The 19,282-nt window shown below is 38.2% G+C and overlaps 1 protein-coding gene across 4 annotated transcripts in view; it reads right to left on the bottom strand.

Annotated features, from left to right (window-relative positions):
- Positions 1-19,282, bottom strand: part of LOC109408185 (ceramide transfer protein) — a 71,036-nt gene that overhangs the window by 38,935 nt on the left and 12,819 nt on the right. For all 4 annotated transcript variants that reach the window (XM_029872973.2, XM_029872974.2, XM_029872975.2 and 1 more), the window contains one exon: positions 18,287-18,347. In XM_029872973.2, coding sequence (XP_029728833.1) covers positions 18,287-18,347 — 61 coding nt within the window. The remainder of the gene's footprint in view (positions 1-18,286; positions 18,348-19,282) is intronic.

The following is a 19,282-nucleotide window of genomic DNA, read 5'->3' as shown; positions in this document are numbered from 1 at the left end:
GAAAGTGAAAATTTAAATTTTATCGCATCAATCCCCTTTTGCGTTTAAAATTGCTGCGCCCAATTTTGATGTAACTGGTTGGTTAAATGGAATGGGTTTCATTCACGTGTTTGCCATTTTTTCGACAAATTTTATAAGAATCTTATATTCAATGATAATAAAATATAGACTGAAGTGTGCAGAAAAAAATTATCGAATTGTCTTGATAATGATCGGCATCCAGTGCTAGTGAAGCAGTCAACTGAGAGTATGATAAGTTTCCAAATTTGATTATGGCTTTGATGAAACTCTTGCTTTTCTGAATACGGCTGACCCAAATTTAGATTTTCTCCTATGTTAACCCCTCCCCCTCTTGGAAAATTTGAGTCGGAATTCAACATTTTGAGGAAGGGCACAAAGAAATGAATCAAGAAATTTTTAAATTTTAAGGTGAAAAAGAGTCCTCCATAAAATTTCTCAACAATTCACTTAACTAGATTTTGCTTAATTGATTGGGTATTTTTTCATCAAATACATTTATTATTTATCATCTCCCCATTGGCGAGTCAACGAGCACTGTGACAAAAGAAAGAGAAAGGGATTTGTTCTGTCCTAGAGTATCTTCAGGATTCAGGAACACTTTGGCTAACGTCGACGGAAAAATACTGATTACTTATTCGACGAGAAAGGCACTATCACCACTAGGTGGATTAACCTTCACATACCCGCACCTCGACATCTCATTTTCAAAATGCTGGCATTTCGTCAATTTTCAGCCGACTTTTTTGAAGTCGCCCTCAATCGATCATAATTTGGTGCTAGTCTATTATACTCAAGTGGCCATGCAATATCCGGAACCATTCCGGAGATATTCCGGATTGTACTGGGGTCAGGGGGGGTGCCAAAATGGCAAAAAGTGATTATTTCGTGGGTTATTGTATTTGAATCATCAATTTTCAGCGTAACTTTTGTTGCGAGCAATGAAACACAACTGCAATAACCAGATTTGTATAAGTTGACCGATCCGGACCACCGTGACAGGTTCCGCGGGGGCCTCATTGGGGACACTTTTGGTTTTCAACCAAAACACGTCATGCGACGTATCAAACTCCATGATTTCGAGAGAATGAGACAGAAAAGGTACACTGAGGTATGTATCAACTGATATGGCCGCTCCGGAACACCTGGAACAGGTTCCGTGGGGGCCTCGTTGGGGACACTTCTATTTTTCAACCAAAACATGTCGTGCGACGTATCAAACTTCCTAATTTCAAGAGAATGAGACAGAAAAGGTAGACTGAAGTATGTATCAACTAATATGGCCGATCCGGAACACCTGGAACAGGTTCCGCGGGGGCCTCATTGGGGACACTTATGTTTTTCAACCAAAACAAGTCGTGCGACGTATCAAACTTCCAGATTTCGAGAGAATGAGACAGAAAAAGTAGACTGAAGTATGTATCAACTGATATGGCCGATCCGGAACACCTGGAACAGGTTCCATGGGGTCCTCATTGGGGACACTTCTGTTTTTCAACCAAAACAAGTCGTGCGACGTATCAAACTTCATGATTTCGAGAGAATGAGACAGAAAAAGTAGACTGAAGTATGTATCAACTGATATGGCCGATTCGGAACACCTGGAACAGGTTCCACGGGGGCCTCGTTGGGGACACTTCTGTTTTTCAACCAAAACAAGTCGTGCGACGTATCAAACTTCGTGATTTCGAGAGAATGAGAGAGAAAAAGTAGACTGAAGTATGTATCAACTGATATGGCCAATATGGAACACCTGGAACAGGTTCCGCGGGGGCCTCATTGGGGACACTCCTGGTTTTCAACCAAAACATACCATGCGTCGTATCAAACTTCATGATTTCGAATGAATAAAACACTTTGGCGGAGTGGAAGGTACAAAATGATGAGAAGACCTCTGGTCTTCCTAGGTTATGCTTCAGGAAATCCTGTACGCATGTGGAATGTCCACGTTACGCGTAATACGAACGATGATCGTCAGCAAGAGATGAACCACGCTTTCCCCTATAGCAAAACAAATATACATAAAGTTGTAAGAAACGTACAGTCATACCACGATTATGGTCACCCTCAATAATGGGTCATTTCCATTTTAATAGCGTAGTGAACTAACTAACTAATAATTGTGATAGAGGGGACAATAATTGTGCAATGACATTACGGTAGAAAGAAAATATTTTAGGAATATTAAAGAATAATCTCGTGCAGATTGTGTTGGCAACGAATTGGGATTGAACAACAAGTATATTGTAGTATTTCATATGTCATTTATCTGCTGTGTATTATTTTTTATTTTAATTTTAAACATGCATGCTGCTACCAAGGTAGGAACAAATAACAGGAGGATATAAAATTTTGCAATTGAAATTGAATATAGTCATGGAGCTATTTGTAATCCTATACACCCATATTTATTCTATTTCGGAACAAAGCGATTACATTGCTACAAAGGTAGTAAAGTCTTCGAAACTGTTGTTTGCACAAATTGCAAATCAAAAGCCTAAAGATGACTACTTCGATTGTTATCTGTTGTGTGTTGTTATTTAGATATAGAAGAAGTAAAAACATATTATAAGTATAAAAAGTATTTTTGGAAATAAACATCTAATCTTTTATTTTTTCAAACATATGCCGATTTTTCAGAAAATATACAGCTTGTGTACGTTTTGTGGATTGCTTAATCTAAATTTAAAAGGAATCTATGGGAAGTTTTCTAGAGCGCCCTTTCAAGTCGATACCGAGTCGAGTCTACTTAGTTTTATCTTATTTCTGGCTTATTCATTCGAAATCATGAAGTTTGATATGTTGCACGGCAGGTTTTGATTGTAAACCAGAAGTGTCATCAATGACGCCACCGCGGAACCTGTGCTAGATATGCCGAGGTGGCCATATTAGTTGGCACAGACTTAAGTCTATCATTTTTGGCTCATTCATTCTAAATCATGAAGTTTGGTACGGTGCACGACATGTTTTGATTGAAAAAAAAGTGTCTCCAATGAGGCCCCCGCAGAACCTGTGCAAGATGTTCCAGGTGGTCATATTAGGTGATACAGGCTTAAGTCTATCATTTCTGGCTTATTCATTTGAAAACATGAGGTTTGATACGTCGCACGACATGGTTTGGTTGAAAACCAGAAGTGTCCCTAATGAGGCCCCCGCGGAACCTGCTCCAGTTGTTCCGGAGCAGCCATATCAGTTGATACATACTGCAGTCTACCTTTTCTGTCTCATTCTCTCGCAATCATGAAGTTTGATATGTCGTACGACTTGTTTTGGCTGAAAAACTTAAGTGTCCCCAATGAGCCCCCCGCGGAACCTGTTACAGGTGTTCCGGAGCGGCCATATCAGTTGATACATACTTCAGTCTAACTTTTCTGTCTCATTCTCTCGAAATAAGGAAGTTCGATACGTCGCACGACCTGTTTTGGTTGAAAAACAGAAGGGTCCCCAATGAGGCCCCCGCGTAACCTGTTCCAGGTGTTCCGGAGCGGCCATATGAGTTGATACATACTTCAGTCTACTTTTTCTGTCTCATTCTCTCGAAATCAGGAAGTTTGATACGTCGCACGACTTGTTTTGGTTGAAAAACAGAAGTGTCCCCAATGAGGCCCCCGCGGAACCTGTTCCAGGTGTTCCGGAGCGGCCATATGAGTTGATACATACTTCAGTCTACTTTTTCTGTCTCATTCTCTCGAAATCTGGAAGTTTGATACGTCGCACGACTTGTTTTGGTTGAAAAACATAAGTGTCCCCAATGAGGCCCCCGCGGAACCTGTTCCAGGTGTTCCGGATCGGCCATATTAGTTGATACATACTTCAGTCTACCTTTTCTGTCAAATTCTCTTGAAATCAGGAAGTTTGATACGTCGCACGACTTGTTTTGGTTGAAAAATAGAAGTGTCCCCAACGAGGCCCCCACGGAACCTGTTCCAGGTATTCCGGAGCGGCCATATCAGTTGATACATACTTCAGTGTACCTTTTCTGTCTCATTCTCTCGAAATCATGGAGTTTGATACGTCGCATGACGTGTTTTGGTTGAAAACCAAAAGTGTCCCCAATGAGGCCCCCACGGAACCTGTCACGGTGGTCCGGATCGGTCAACTTATACAAATCTGGTTATTGCAGTTGTGTTTCATTGCTCGCAACAAAAGTTACGCTGAAAATTGATGATTCAAATACAATAACCCACGAAATAATCACTTTTTGCCATTTTGGCACCCCCCCTGACCCCAGTACAATCCGGAATATCTCCGGAATGGTTCCGGATATTGCATGGCCACTTGAGTATAATAGACTAGCACCAAATTATGATCGATTGAGGGCGACTTCAAAAAAGTCGGCTGAAAATTGACGAAATGCCAGCATTTTGAAAATGAGATGTCGAGGTGCGGGTATGTGAAGGTTAATCTGGTTTTTTTTCTTTTCTTCTGAATTGCTACAACTAACACTCTAAAATTCACTCTCAAATTATATTACTTTAACCCTAGTAGGATGTTGGGGTCATTGACCCAGACAGGCACGCTGAACGTACACGACGCCATCGTGGTGCGCCTAGCCTAACATCTTAGAAGGGTTAAATTACGCGTAAAAAAATCCTTAAATTTTTTTTCGTCTTACAAAACTTACAGATTCCATCCCAAAGCACTCACAGAAATTTAAAATTGTAGGGATGTCCAAGAATAAAAATTTAAAAAATCAAAAACCGAAATTTACAAAGTTTCGATTTAAAAAGTATCCCCTTCATGTTTTATTATACGATTTTGGATGACGAAAAATAATATTTAGATCAAAATTTAAAAAAAATGGGTATTAGAGGGTTAATGCAGGAAAAAATTATAATTAAAAAAATGCATTTTAGACTGTCCCTGTACTTGTAAAAGTTTGAAATGTTTAAAGTTCAATATTGCAAAAGGATCGTCTCAGCTAAAAACAATCATGCCAAAAATTGAAGTTCGTTTCTCAAGGGTCCCCCACAGGAATTAAAGTTCTCGAAAATTGCATGAGGGAACAAAGTACATAAAAATTGAATCTTTGAAGAATGTATCATTGGAATTTTTCAGGAATTAGCCAAACATTACTCAAACTAACCTGAGGAGTAGTTATCCTACTCAAAATTATGCTCATTTTATAAATTCTTCTAAACATTTTGTATAAGTTACTGCTTCAAAAAATATTCTGACATTCTTTAGGAATCTGAATCCCGTTTCATTCAGTTTTTTAGGTATTTTTTTAAAGATACTCTAAGGACTGTTCAATTTATAAAACGGACAGCTTTACAAGGCTATAAAAAAAGATGCGTAGCTCATATTTAACCACCCTTGCTTCGTTGTTCAGTACATCATCTTCCATTATAGTAATCATTTTGGAGGCGAATGAATTAAAATTAATAAATTTAAAGCCTCAAAAAAAAGGAATCATTTTTGAATCGATTAAAAATAGTTTTATTTTATAGAAAATCGGCCAGGTGTTAAATGAAGTGAATTTTTCGATTGCTGAAAATTGAAAATATATATAAAATTATTGTTCACATATGGTATATCGTTTTTAAAACCAGAAAAGCATGTGCAGCAGCATGAGTAATAAACATTCTGGCAAAGTTTAAAGTCAATTGGAAAATTAAGTGTTGAGATAATAAAGTCTCGAGTGAGATTCGATTTTTGCCTTTCTCGTTCACCAAGGTGTACCGAAAGGCTATATGTTCACTCCAAAAACGAAAATTTTATAGAGCCCCTGGAGGGGTCAAGTGTTATATACCAATCGACTCAGCTCGACGAGTTGAGATGATGTATGTGTGTATGTATGTGTGTGTGTGTGTATGTATGTGTGTGTGTGTATGTGTACAAAAAAGGTCACCTCATTTTCAGATAGTAAACATCAACCGATTTTAACGACCGACGGTTCATTCGACGCGGAATCTGGTCCCATTGTTTCCTATTGAAAATGGTTCGGATCGGTCCAGCCGTTCCGGAGTTATGGCCATTTAGGTGTTCCGGATCGGTACCCCAGGAAGGGGCCAGATATGAAAACGCAACAAACCCACGCATGCGACCCATCAAACTACGGCATTTTAGATTATCTGATGTACGGGAAGTAGGAAAATAATCTCAGACTATATCTGAACCGGTAGTGTTCCGAAACCGGTTCCGGGTGTCCTACCGGAAGTGGCCAAGGGTAAAAGTGAACATAACCCCTGCATGCGACACATCAAAGAGCGGCATTTTCGATAACCAGTTGAATGGTGAGCAGGAAAATAGTTTCAGACCATATTTGGACCGGTAGTGATCCGGAACCGGTTCCGGGTGTCCTGCCGTGGCCAATAAAAAAAATTGAACCAAACCCATGCATGCGACGCATCAAAGAGCTGTTTTTTCGATAACCAGATGAAAGGTAAGCAGGAAAATAGTTTCATACTGTATTTGAACCGGTTGTGTTCCGAAACCGGTTCCAGGTGTCCCGCCGGAAGTGGCCAATTAAAACAGTGAACCAAACCCATGCATGCGACACAACAAAGAGTGGTTTTTTTCTATAACCAGATGAATGGTTAGCAGGAAATAGTTTCATACCGTATTCGAACCGGTTGTGTTCCAGAACCGGTTCCAGGTATCCCGTCGGAAGTGACCAATTAAAAAACTGAACCAAACCTATGCACGTGACGCACCAAATAGCTGCTTGATCGATAAGCAGATGAACGGTAAGCAGGAAAATAGTTTCAGACCATATCTGAACCGCTTATGTATAATAACCTGACGAAGTTGAAGAGGTGAATCCAACTGAATGTGTCTGACGATGACCGAAGAATAGTAGGTCGAAACGCGTAACGCTTAACAAGCTGTTTCCGATATTTGTCACCGATAATTACCAATCAATCCACAAATAACATATCTGAACCGGTTGTGTTTCGGAATCGGTTCCAGATGTCCCGCCGGAAGTGGCCAGTTAAAAAAGTGCCATGCACCTCATGCACATGAAACATCAAATCATCAAAAATGTTGAATAACCAGATAAACGGGCAGCAAGAAAATAGTCCTAAGATTACCAGCAGCGTTGTAGAATCAGGATTGGATGCATCGCTGAAATTATGAAGGTGAACAAAATCAATGCAAGCGATAAATATGCGTTAAAAAAACAAAATCTTAATAAAAAGTAAAGCGATCTTGCCAAATGACACCATTTTAGATTCCTGAGACGTAATTATACAGTAGGATGAATCAACGTTGTATGGAAAAATTTATATTTTATAGCATCAATCCCCTTTTGTGGTTGAAAATACTTCGCACAATTTTGATGCAACTGTTTAAGCCCTCGCGCTCTGTAACACGGTTGAAATTTAAATGGGTTTTATTATGAGAAATTTCACTAGCTTGCACTTTTTTCTGTCAAATTTTACATAAATCTTATAATCAATGATAATAAAATAAAGGCTAAAGTTTGCAGAAAAAAATTTGCCGAAACATCTTGATAATGATCGGCATCCCGTGCTAGTGAAGTTTGTGAAGCAGTCAACTGAGAGGTTCGATATTTTTCAGCTCTGCTATACGTTTAACATAATTCATAACTTCGGAATATGAGCCATCAATAAGTTTCCAAATTCGATTATGGCTTTGATATAATAATGTTGCTTTTATAATGTTGCTTTTCTGAATAAGGCTGACACAAATTTCGATTTTCTCTTAAGTCATGAGGGGCCCCCCTTGGAAATTTTATTCGGAATTCATAATTTTGAGGAAGGGCACAAATAAATAGGGGAGATCGGGGCATAATGGACACCCCTATTTTTGTCGAAACCGTTGACTTTTATGCTAAACTTTTAATGCATAAGTATAAAGGACATAACAAGTCATCGTTCTATTTTTCCAAAAGTACCATTCATATGCCTCTAAAATAACCTAAATATCATTGAAATTGAAATATGTTTTCCATATGGTGAAATTCTTATAATTTCAACGCAGCAGTAAATAAGGTATTACGAGTGTTTGAGTGTGTCCACCATAACAAGTGAATTACCACCTTATCTGCATGTATACGTAGATTTAGCAATGGATAAAGTATTTTATTTGTGAATAGAATTTACTCAAAATAGAAATTTTAATGTTGTTTTTGATTTGGGGCGAAATGAACACTGGCAATTACGAATGGATGTACGCGCATTACATACTGTTAAGCGCTTAATAGTGTTTGAAAAAAAAAAAACAATTGGGTTATTTTAGCCTAAAGTTTATTTAATTTACTTTGATGTTATGTAAACTCGCCTAAGATGGAGTATTTAATCTGTGGTATCGATCTCCGTGGGCAAATTACTTAACTGATCGATGTAATCAAAGAAATGGCATAAAATATGCAGGGGTGACCATTATGCCCCGATGGGTGTCCATTTTGCCCCGTACCTTCTCTGCCAGCCCTAAAAACACACGATTTTCCATTCATTATTTCTTCACAATAAATACATTCTACCTACTATAAATGATTGAAATACGCAGGAAACCAACTAAAGTTGTAAGCCAACTGATAATATGTTAAGGTTTCCTCTGTTATACAGGCCTAACGTACTCATTAGCTTAGGGTGTCCATTATGCCCCTAATCCCCATTAACCAATAAATTTTCAAATTTTAAAGTGAAATTAGAGTCCTCTAGAAAATTTATTACCAAATCCGATGAGTTAAGCGGATTTGCTCATTGTTTGTGTATTTTTTCATCAAATACATTAATTATTTATCAACTCTACTCCCCCATTAATAAGTCAACGAGCACTGTGACAAAAGAAGAAAATGCGATTTGTTCCGTTCTAGAGCATTCTCAGAATTCAGGAACACTTTGGTTTATGCCTCTTGAGTACATATTCGACGAGAAAGGCACTATCACCACTAGGTGGATTAATCTGGGTTTTTATTATTATGTTCACTTGTTATCTTGCATTAGTTTTTAATCAGTCTATGGGAAATTATTTTTCAATAAATAAAGCTGACCTCATACAAAGTGTATACTAACAGATTATTGTTTTCAACAAAATTATAAATAACAAAATACAAATTCACAGGAATTTTATGAAAACTAAAAATATGTTAAATGAAAGCTTTGAATTTATATATTGTGGGACAAATGCAAGAACCGGACAGCCAAAATAACTAGCTAATGCCAAAACTGATTAACCTAGTAGATATATCATTTTTGTTCTTTTTACACCATAACCATGAATACCAAGTACTTCGGAGCAAATTTATTCGACTGTTAAGGAGATATTAGACAAAGTGTATCTAGCTGATTTTCTTATCCATTTGTTAATCGATTCAAGATCTTTTGGCAGTTAACAAAAGATACAATATTCCAGAATATGTAAGCTATTTTTTTTTACATTCCATACAAGATTCTAGGAGGTGTATGGCATTTCATCTAGTTTAATCCATGTTCTGATGCTATTTTGGAAACCAATCCACTAGATGCCAAATCCACAATATTTTATAAAACTTTTGGTCAATCACACAAAATAAATTTGTTAAATACGAATAATACAACAATATTTTTAATAAGTGTAAGAAGGGTTCTGTTCACCATAGGTGGATTAAATCGGGTTTTATGCTTAAAAACGCTGTATCTCTGGAAAGGACCAAAATACCTCGGAGGGTTGAGATTTTTCGATTGAAAAATGTCTGATGAACATAATGGAATTAAAATTTTTAGAATCAAAATATACTCATTCAATGAAAAATCGATTTTAAATTGTGAAATAAAAAAATAACATGTTTGGCAACACTGCATCAAAAAAATAATATTTTTCCTGGATATCTATGACAATTTTCTTCAAAAAATGCGGATATTAAAAATGTGTATATGTTATAGTTTCAAAGCTATAAATTGTGAAAAGGCTGGAAAAACGAGGATTTTTCTTGTATTGCCAAAGACGAGGGGTGCTGCCACGGGCCGAGGGGTGATCCAGTCGACAACAAAATTCATATTTTTTTCTTCCTCCATTTAAACAAAAATTCCAATAAAATTTGGTCAAAATCCGCGACTTAGTTATAGCGACAAGTGCCCAAAATATGTGCATCTGCCCAAATGGTACAAGACCCTACTTACATTTTTTTTAAACATCGAAAAATTGATGTTTGTTTACCTTTTAGGTGTCATTGTGTCTTTTGTATTGAATCGCAACAATTGACTTATTTTATTGTATTCCTCAATCATTCTGTCATAGAAAAAGAGTTATGCGGAGTTGAATACTCACTCCACAAATATTTTCCTTACCCCAAGTAAGACGTTGGGGTCAATATGACCCGCACAGGCACGCTGCACTTGTACAACGCGTTCGTGGTGCGAAAATCCTCAATTCCCGGGAGGTAAAACTAAAGTTTCCCACGAACTAAAGTATTCATTCGAAATAAATTATAAAACAAAAAAATCATAAAATCCCATTTTTTTTTTCATTTCAAAAAATAAATGAAAGTGTAGGAATGCTCAAAAATAATATTAAGAAAAATCAAAAACTAAAATTCATAAAATCGCGATTAAAAAGTGTCGTTTCCCAAAACATGTTTGAATCGATTTTTGATGACGAAAAAAGATATTTCGTAGCACCCAGAGTGATAACAATAATGAGTTACACACCCCCACGCGCGGTGCATCTTCACAGTAACCAGCAGGTACAATGACATGGTCAGGCACCCTGGGCCAAACTGCGCAATCAAATACGCACTGACTGGTCAACCTTCTGCGCACAACCCGATCGTCATCGAGTCGACCCGTCGTCATCGCAGCACGATCACCTGGGGGCAACAACGTGCGTGCGTGTCGTACGAACGAAAACCAAATCGCTCGCAGTAGATAGGTACACAACGCAGGAATACTAATTTCGATGGTCACCTCGATGATGCCCTTTACAGAATGTCGTTTGTTATCGATTACTGTATTCACGCGTAGCTGACTAGCGTGAAACCCACCCTAGAGTGCTGCATACGCGTGCCTTTTTGGCAAATGATTTTGTGATCATTGAAATAGTAAAATACAATAAAACAAATTGGAAAATGAGCAATTCTTTATCTACGCAGTAAAATTTGCGTAGAAATGCTTGAAAAATCCATTGCACAGTGGTCCACGAACCAGATTTACGAGGAAAGATGCATTCAACGCCTTCAAATGAGTGGTTAGGCAAATATGGTCTTCTACAAAGTTGTCACTAATAATAAGGCCCTCTTTCCAATGTGCATGAAAATTAGGATGATCCCTTTTTTTTGAGAAATTGGTAAGCAAACTTTTTTATTTCCAAGAATAACTATATACATTCTTCGGGAAAGTTGTAGATCTATCAATTTTGAGCAAGTTTACTGAAGACACTTTTTATGTAGCTTTAAAATTGACCGATCTAGAGGTATTTTTCTGAATAAACTTAGGGTGGTTCAAGAAAACCGGTTTTCTGGCGTTAACTTTTTCAGTTTCGATTTTTCATCAAAGTCGCCCAAGAAACACTTGTAGAGCATTCATTTCGTGCGCTGAGATGGTCGTTATCTCTTTTGGTTCAAAAGTTACAGGCGTTTTCCTTAAAAAATCATAGTTTTTTTAAAAGTTGTTGCGACGGGTTGGGGCAAACATAAAAATATCTTTTGCCCGCATTCAAAAGAAGAAATGTTGTTTTAAAACATATCAAAAAATTAGAGGGGTGTTATTTTTGTAACTCAAGTGAAAAATACTTGAAAAGTGCCTATTTTTTCTAGAACATCATCAATATCTTTTGAACGGAATGACGCAGCAACATTCTCAGCGCACGAAAATGCGCGTTTTTGGAAGCTCTAAAAGTGGTTCTTAGGCGACTTTGACGAGAAATTTGAAAAAGATAAAGCAATAAAACGATTTGTTCTAGCGTCACCCTATGAAAACTATGGGAAAAGCTCCAAATTTGGTCAAAATAGTTTAAACGCATTATATTTTTTGTTTCGAATTTCTCATCGAAGTTGTCTAAGGACCATTATTAGAGCTTTAAAAAAACTCACATTTTCGTGCGCTGAGAATGTTGCTACGTCAGTCCATTCAAAAGATATTGATGATTTTCTAGAAAAAATAGGCAATTTTCAATATTTTTCACTTGAGTTACAAAAATAACACCCCTCTAATTTTTTGATATGTTTTATAACAACATTTCTTCTTTTGAATGCGGGCAAAAGATATTTTTATGTTTGCCCCAACCCGTCATAACACCTTTTTAAAAAACTATGATTTTGGAAAAATATGAAAGTGTAGGGATGCTCAAAAACAACAATTTTAAAAACCTAAAACCAAAATTCACAAGAAGAAATAATGAGTGTAGAATTAGCTAAAGTTAAAACACACAAAAATATAAACAAAAAAAAGAATCATCTTCCGAAACATGTTTAAATCGATTTCCCACCGGCTATATGGGCCCAATACGTATGCATACTATGTATACTATGGGTGCAACAAATAGACTGTGAAACTTTTTGACCATTTTCATTCCCTTCTCCATCTCTCTCACCAAATTTAACGATAGCAAACAATAACAGCCAGTGTATCCATTAGAGTTTTAAAAAGTAAACATAATCAACGAAGCAAAGTGTCTATAGACATCACATTCAATAGCTATGACGCGTGGTATCACCATACAGTGAGTTTGAGCAATACTCGTGAATCCCTACAATGGATGAATGCATCGTTGGTACTTTGCACTCTTCAGGCGGAGTGAGTATAAGCAAGTAAATAGTATTAGCTTAACAGTTGTTGTAATCTGTAATTTACAAAAAAAGTTATCCCACGTTACGTTACATGAGTTACAATCGTCTTTAGAGAAAACTTTGTTCAATAATTCTATCTGTTTACAAAGTCATCGTATTTTATTTATTGACTTGTTCTACTCTGTTGAAATCAAAATTGAAACATAAAACAATGCGTGGACGCCTTCGACGACTTTACTGGTTGGTCAAAAGTTGCTTAAAAAGTTAATAGTAGACCATTACGAAACTTGAAATCTGTAGATTTTGAATGGCATCCCAAGAAACAGATTCTGATGAAAATTGAGAAAAACTAGCTAAACCAATAAGCATAAAACCATTTCACATCGTTCAATGTTCTCTTGCGATATAAGCTGAAAGAGAATACTGTGAAAAAATATAACATAATCACCTGCAGTACATCACAATACACGCCATTTATGGGAAAAGGTTGCCACAAAAAAAAGTCGAAATTAGTAAATAAACGTTTTTTTATATTGTTGTTCAAGAATGTATACTCCCAATCAAAAGTATGGGGTCACCCTCTCAAAAATACGTCATTTTTTAGGTCCATATCTTCGCCAATTTGCGTCCGATTTCAAAATCCTAGGTCTCATTCAAAAGATAATAAGTCAAAGCAACTTTGAACATGATTTTAAAGAAACTTTTTCAAAAAAATGTGTATGTAACCTTAACCCAAAGTTGCCAAATTTTCTAAAAAATGAATATAAACTTACGGCAGTGTCGCTGAAAATTGGGTCGACCAAATTTTAAGATGAGAGTGGTAATATAACCAATTTTCTATTAGCTTTCAACTGCTTTTTTACAGAACTTAGCTAAAAAATCTAGGAAAAAAATTTATTAAGTAAATTAACTCTTCATGTCATCGACCAAAAGTTTGGGGTCACCCCTCAAAATGATGTATCGGTCAAAAGTTTGGGGTCACTATCGTAAAACATGGAATAGTGATTTGTTGATATCTTTGTCATCTTTCATTCAATTTTAATTATTCTTGGCTGATTTTAAACAAAATGAATGATACTTACTGCATAGACATTGAACCACACATATTTGTTGAAATTTAAATACTAAAACTTAACGTAAAGTTGCCTCATTTTTTGAAAGTTAACAACTTTACGTAACATTTTTATATACAAAAATCGTTAAATACGTTAAGTTAAAGACATCAAACGTAAATTTAGTTAATTATCTTTGAAATGAGCCAAAAAGAATTAAAATAGAACTATAGATGGCGAAGATATCACCAACCCACTTTTCCATGTTTTACGAAAGTGACCCCAAACTTCTGGCTGATACATCATATTGAGGGGTGACCCCAAACTTTTGGTCGATGACATGAAGAGTTAATTTACCTATTAACTTTTTCTCTAGATTTTTTAGCTAACTTCTGTAAAAAGCAGTTGAAAGCTAATAGAAAATGGGTTATATTACCGCTCTCATCTTAAAATTTGGTCGACCCAATTTCCAGCGACACTGCCGTAAGTTTATATTCATTTTTTTAGAAATTTTGGCAACTATGAGCTAAGACGAAACTGGAAGCATTTTCTCATTTTTTCGGTTTTTGATTTTTTATCAAATAACGAAGAAATATTTTCAAAATCGGTTTTCGTGCACAGGTAAAGTATGGATCAAAGTATCTTCTGATTTTTTTTAGGTGGGAAATGTTTTCCATTTCTGCAGAAACCATTTTTTTTGTGAAATTTTGTTCAAAAATGGTTTCTGCGAATTGTGAGTGTAGAATTACCATTTAAGTTAAAATACACATATGATCGGTTCTAAACATTAAATTAGCAATTTTTTCCGAGATTCCTCCAGGAGTTCCTACTAGGATTTCTCTAGTTCTTTTGGGGATTAATATGGGTGTTTTTTAGGATTTCTTTAGTAGTTTCATCCGGGACTCTTCATGAGTTTCATCCGGAATTCCTCCATGAGTTCATTCCCGGATTCCTTTCCGGATTCCTGGAGATCCTTCTGGAATTCATTCGGAAGTTCTTTCCGGGATTCCTCCAGATGCTTCTTTTGGAAGTCCTTCAGATATTCTTCCAAGAATTCCTTGCGAGATTCCTCCAGGAATTCCGTCTGGGATTTCTCCAGAAGTTCCATCCAGGATTCCTAGGTGTTCCTTCCTAGATTCTTCCAGGGTTTTTCTAAAAGTTTTTTCCAGAGAACTCCAGGGAACGTGAGAAGCAGAGGACACCGAAGAATAGACGGAAGAGAAGGTGTAGTAGCGGAGCAAGAAGAAAGGGCCCCGCCAAGAGGGAAGAAAAAGCAAGAAAGAGGTAGGAGGTAGACAGTAAGAAAGTGGGAGGCAGTAGTTGAATAGAAGTAGCTGTAGTGAAAAAACGAGAATAAAGTGGATTTGTGTTCACGCGAAGCGCTTGAGTTTTTCCTTTTCCGCGTCGACCTTCAAGCCAAGCTGTTGAAGGAGGGGGGGTCGCACCAGTGCTGGGCAAGGATCTACACTAGTTACAGCGTTTTGATAATTCAAGAAATCTTATTTGGGTACTTCTCGCTGAAACCTGGCCGCCATTTACCTTAAAGTCTGGGAGTTATTTTTTTCTTGCTTATTCGCTAGAAAATGATCAAAAAGGATGAAAACCACTTTGGTTGGGTTAAATTGGTGGACTTTTGCTTGACAAGGGGTTGACTAGGTGATAAAAATGACAATTTTTCAGACAGATTCCCATGCCTACCTACTCTTTAGCATTGCTCTAAAGTTCGTCGGTGAGTCAATGACATTTTCACGAAATTCTTTTTCATCTGCTTTATGACTCTACGTTCCCACTGGAACGTAGTCTGCCTCTCTTCAACTTAATGTTCTTTGAGCACTTCCACAGTTATTAATCGTCGTCACGCTGGACGTTAAGAATGCGTTCAACAGCGTCAGCTGGGCCGCCATCGAGTGCGCAATACACCACCTAGGAGTCCCGGTTAGCCTATGCCGGATACTGGAGAGCTATTTCCAGAATAGAGTGCTAATCTATGACACCGAGGAAGGCGAGAGGAGCTACAACATCACCGCAGGGGTCCATCCTGGGCCCGGTACTATGGAACGCGGCGTATGATGGCGTATTGAGGCTCAAACTTTCACCGGGCGTAAAGCTGGTCGGCTTCGCCGATGATATTACCCTCGTGGTATACGGCGAGTCGATAGAGGAAGTGGAACTGACAGCAACTCACGCAATTGGCACAGTGGAGGACTGGATGAGGTCGAGACATTTGGAACTCGCGCACCACAACATGGAGGTGGTCTTGATAAACAACCGCAAGTCTGAACAGCAGGCAGTGGTCACCACAGGTGGATGCACGATCAACTCTAAGCGCTCACTGAAGCAATTGGGGGTCATGATCGACGATCAGCTGAAATTTGGAAGCCACGTAGAATATGCCTGCAAAAGGGCAAGCATGGCGATAATGGCATTGTCAAAGATAATGTCAAATAGCTCGGCAATAGTCTCGAGTGAGCGTAAGCTGCTCGCGGCAGTAGCGGTCTCCATACTACGGTATGGCGCCGCTGCATGGTCGAAGGCGCTAGTGGTTAATCGAAACGTGAAGCGACTTGAGAGTACTCACAGGCTGATATGCCTTAGGGTAGTGAGAGCATACCGCACGGTCTCAAAGGACGCGGTATGTGTGGTAGCGGGCATGATGCCCATAGCTTTAGTGGTGGCAGAAGATGAAGAATGCTTCGAGTGACGCGGCATAAGAGGCGCGAGGCGAATCGCCAGAACCTCGTCTATGCTGAAGTGGCAGAGGGAATGGGATTCCTCCAGCAAGGGTAGATGGACACTAGTGTGGGTCATCGGAAGCGTTTTCTCAGATCACACCTTTTTGGTTTCGTTTCGGGTCCTGAGTGTCTGTGCAAAATTTGAGCACGATCGGTTGCGTCTACACTTTGCGCATTGCAATTCAATTCTGTATGGGATTTTGTATGGGAAAACATACTTTTTTGTATTTTTGTCATAAGTTGAAAAAGTTTGTCTGAAACTTTTTAACCGATACTATAAAATGATAGCCTAGGATGTTCTGAAAAACTTTGTTAAAGACCGCACAGCGATCGGATGCTTGTGAAAATAGCTATAACCAACGTACCACATGCATGTGTTTATGTTTTAACATGTAAAGGAATAACAATAGCAACAAAATCATGCTGTTTCGCCAAGCAATGCCAACGTTATAACTTTTTTCATAAGCATCAGATCACTTAGCGGTCTTCGACAGAGTTTTTCAGGACACTCTAGGCTATGTTTTCACTTTATTGGTTACATGGTTTTAGAAAAAATCGAGCTTGTTATGAGGGAAATGCAAAAAAGTATGTTTTCCCATGTAAAACCCCATACAAACTTCAAACGCGATGCGCAAAACGTAGACATAACCGATCGTGCCCAAATTTTGCACAGTTATTTGGGTCCTGAAATGGGATCAAAAAAGCTTTGATCTGATGGGATACCATTGAATTTTTCATTTTTCCATATAAACGATGACCCACTCTAATGGACACACAGGCTCATACCGAGCGTGTCCAAGTGGCCGAGCAGGCCGCATGGCGAGGTGAATTTTCACTTGACTCAATTTCTGTCAGGCCATGGGTGCTTTAGGTGGTATCTGCACAGATTCGGACACGCAGGCACCCCCACATGTCCGGAGTGTGCAGACTGCGACGAGACCACGGAGCATGTGCTCTTTGAATGTCCACGTTTCGTGGAGCAAAGGTCGAGTATGCAGGAGGTATGCGGTAGAGATATCACGCCTGACAACATTGTTGAAAGGATGTGTACGGGGGCGGACAAGTGGGATTCCGTTACTTCCACAGTTTCTCGAATCGTACTTGAACTACAGAGAAAATGGCGAGCCGAACAACAGCTAGTTGAGTTGGCCCCTTTCCCCATCCAGGAGCTTGAGTTCAACGGGTAGTCAAAGTACTCTTAAGTACTAGCCAGGACCCGAGCCTCCAGGGGAGAGTAAACAACTTAAGGCGGTAGCTGGTGGAACGCTTACTATTAGAGTGTACTCATGTACGCCCCCCCCCCCCCTTCCTTCTCAAGTCATCCCTAACGGGCGTACCGCGAAGGTAAGGAAACGAGAGAATGGGTTTTTTAGTGGGTCGATCCCCACATAACCCGAGGAACCACCTCTTGGGAATCTGTTGCAGATTTTCTCATTCTATAAAAAAAAAAAACAGTTATTAATTGAAGCTTTTTTGCATTCCTTTGCATGAATTTGCATATTTGAGGCAAGCACAATGACACAGCCTTAACCACTAGGCTAACCGGAGACCCAATTCATGAAATCCAGTCAATTTGTGTATTTTGTGGCATGGATATTATCGCGTGAACATTTGTGAACGGTGCGTCTGAACAGCAAAGAGGCAAAGGTTGTGAATGCGTCAAAAATGAAGTACATTCCGGTAGGTGGAACCGAACACGATTGAAATCGTCTAGGAAGTTACGTTATGATAGACAATTGTCTATAGATTTGTTTAGTATGTGCGTTTGTTGATGTTTGGATTTAATAAAAAAATATCTGGATCTTACTTACCTCGAGATCTGGACCTGGTATGGTAGAATTTCTATTTTTAGAAAGTTCTTCCTTACAAATCCTGTAAAAAGAATCGAAACATTAGTATGAGCCACAACAAAAACAATAGATATACAGTAATGTTCTGATTTTTTCACCCTTTTTTTAAATATATTTAAACACTGTATAAAACCTATTCGAGTTTTAAATGTATGAACGCTGCAAAGTGCGCCTTCTACGTTCATCTTGAAGAAAGGGGGGGGGGGGGGGGTATTCAGACTAAAATACACTGGTAGGCATGTTAGCCGTTGAACGTTAACGCATGTCTATCGAACATTCTCTTCTATTTTCATAATGATATAGCTTCCAAATTCTCTTTCATATGTTCAAAAGAAGTTCACGTGCGCTGTGACAAGAAAATGAAAAATTAAAGTCCACGCGGCGGTGGTGATAAAATCAAAATATTGTTGTAGAAAATATGGGAAAGATTTTGGTTGATTCATAAAGTGTTAGCATAAACATGCGCTTGCATTTTGACCATTGCCCTCACTGCACTCTTGGGGAACAACCATAAATTACGTGACGCTTTGAGGGGAATAGGAGGATTCAGCGAATTGTGACGACCCATACAGAAATTTTTAAATGCTAGATGTCTCATTCAAAAAATGACATATGGGGAGGGAGGTGTTTTAAAATGTCCAAATTCATTAACTTGTGCTTGGAAGAATCCCTAAAGAAAGAACAGGAGGTACAGGGGATGGCCAAAATGTTTGGGATAGGCATCTTTTTTTCTCCAACAAAAAAATTCAACATGCTGTAACTTTTCATAGAGTGCATCAAAAAATCTCAAATTTTGACTGTTTGTCAACCTATTATATGTGCATCATTGGTACAAATTTGGGTTCGAATGATTAATTTTTAGCGAAGTTAGAACCGTTCGGGTAAAACACTATTTTTTAGACGACTATTTTTTGAACTATCACATCTCGGAAACCAGTTAACCGAATTGAATAATTT

The sequence above is a fragment of the Aedes albopictus genome, chromosome 2, assembly GCF_035046485.1.
Source record: "Aedes albopictus strain Foshan chromosome 2, AalbF5, whole genome shotgun sequence".
Lineage (NCBI taxonomy): Eukaryota > Metazoa > Arthropoda > Insecta > Diptera > Culicidae > Aedes > Aedes albopictus.
This window is presented reverse-complemented; position numbering and strand designations above follow the sequence as displayed.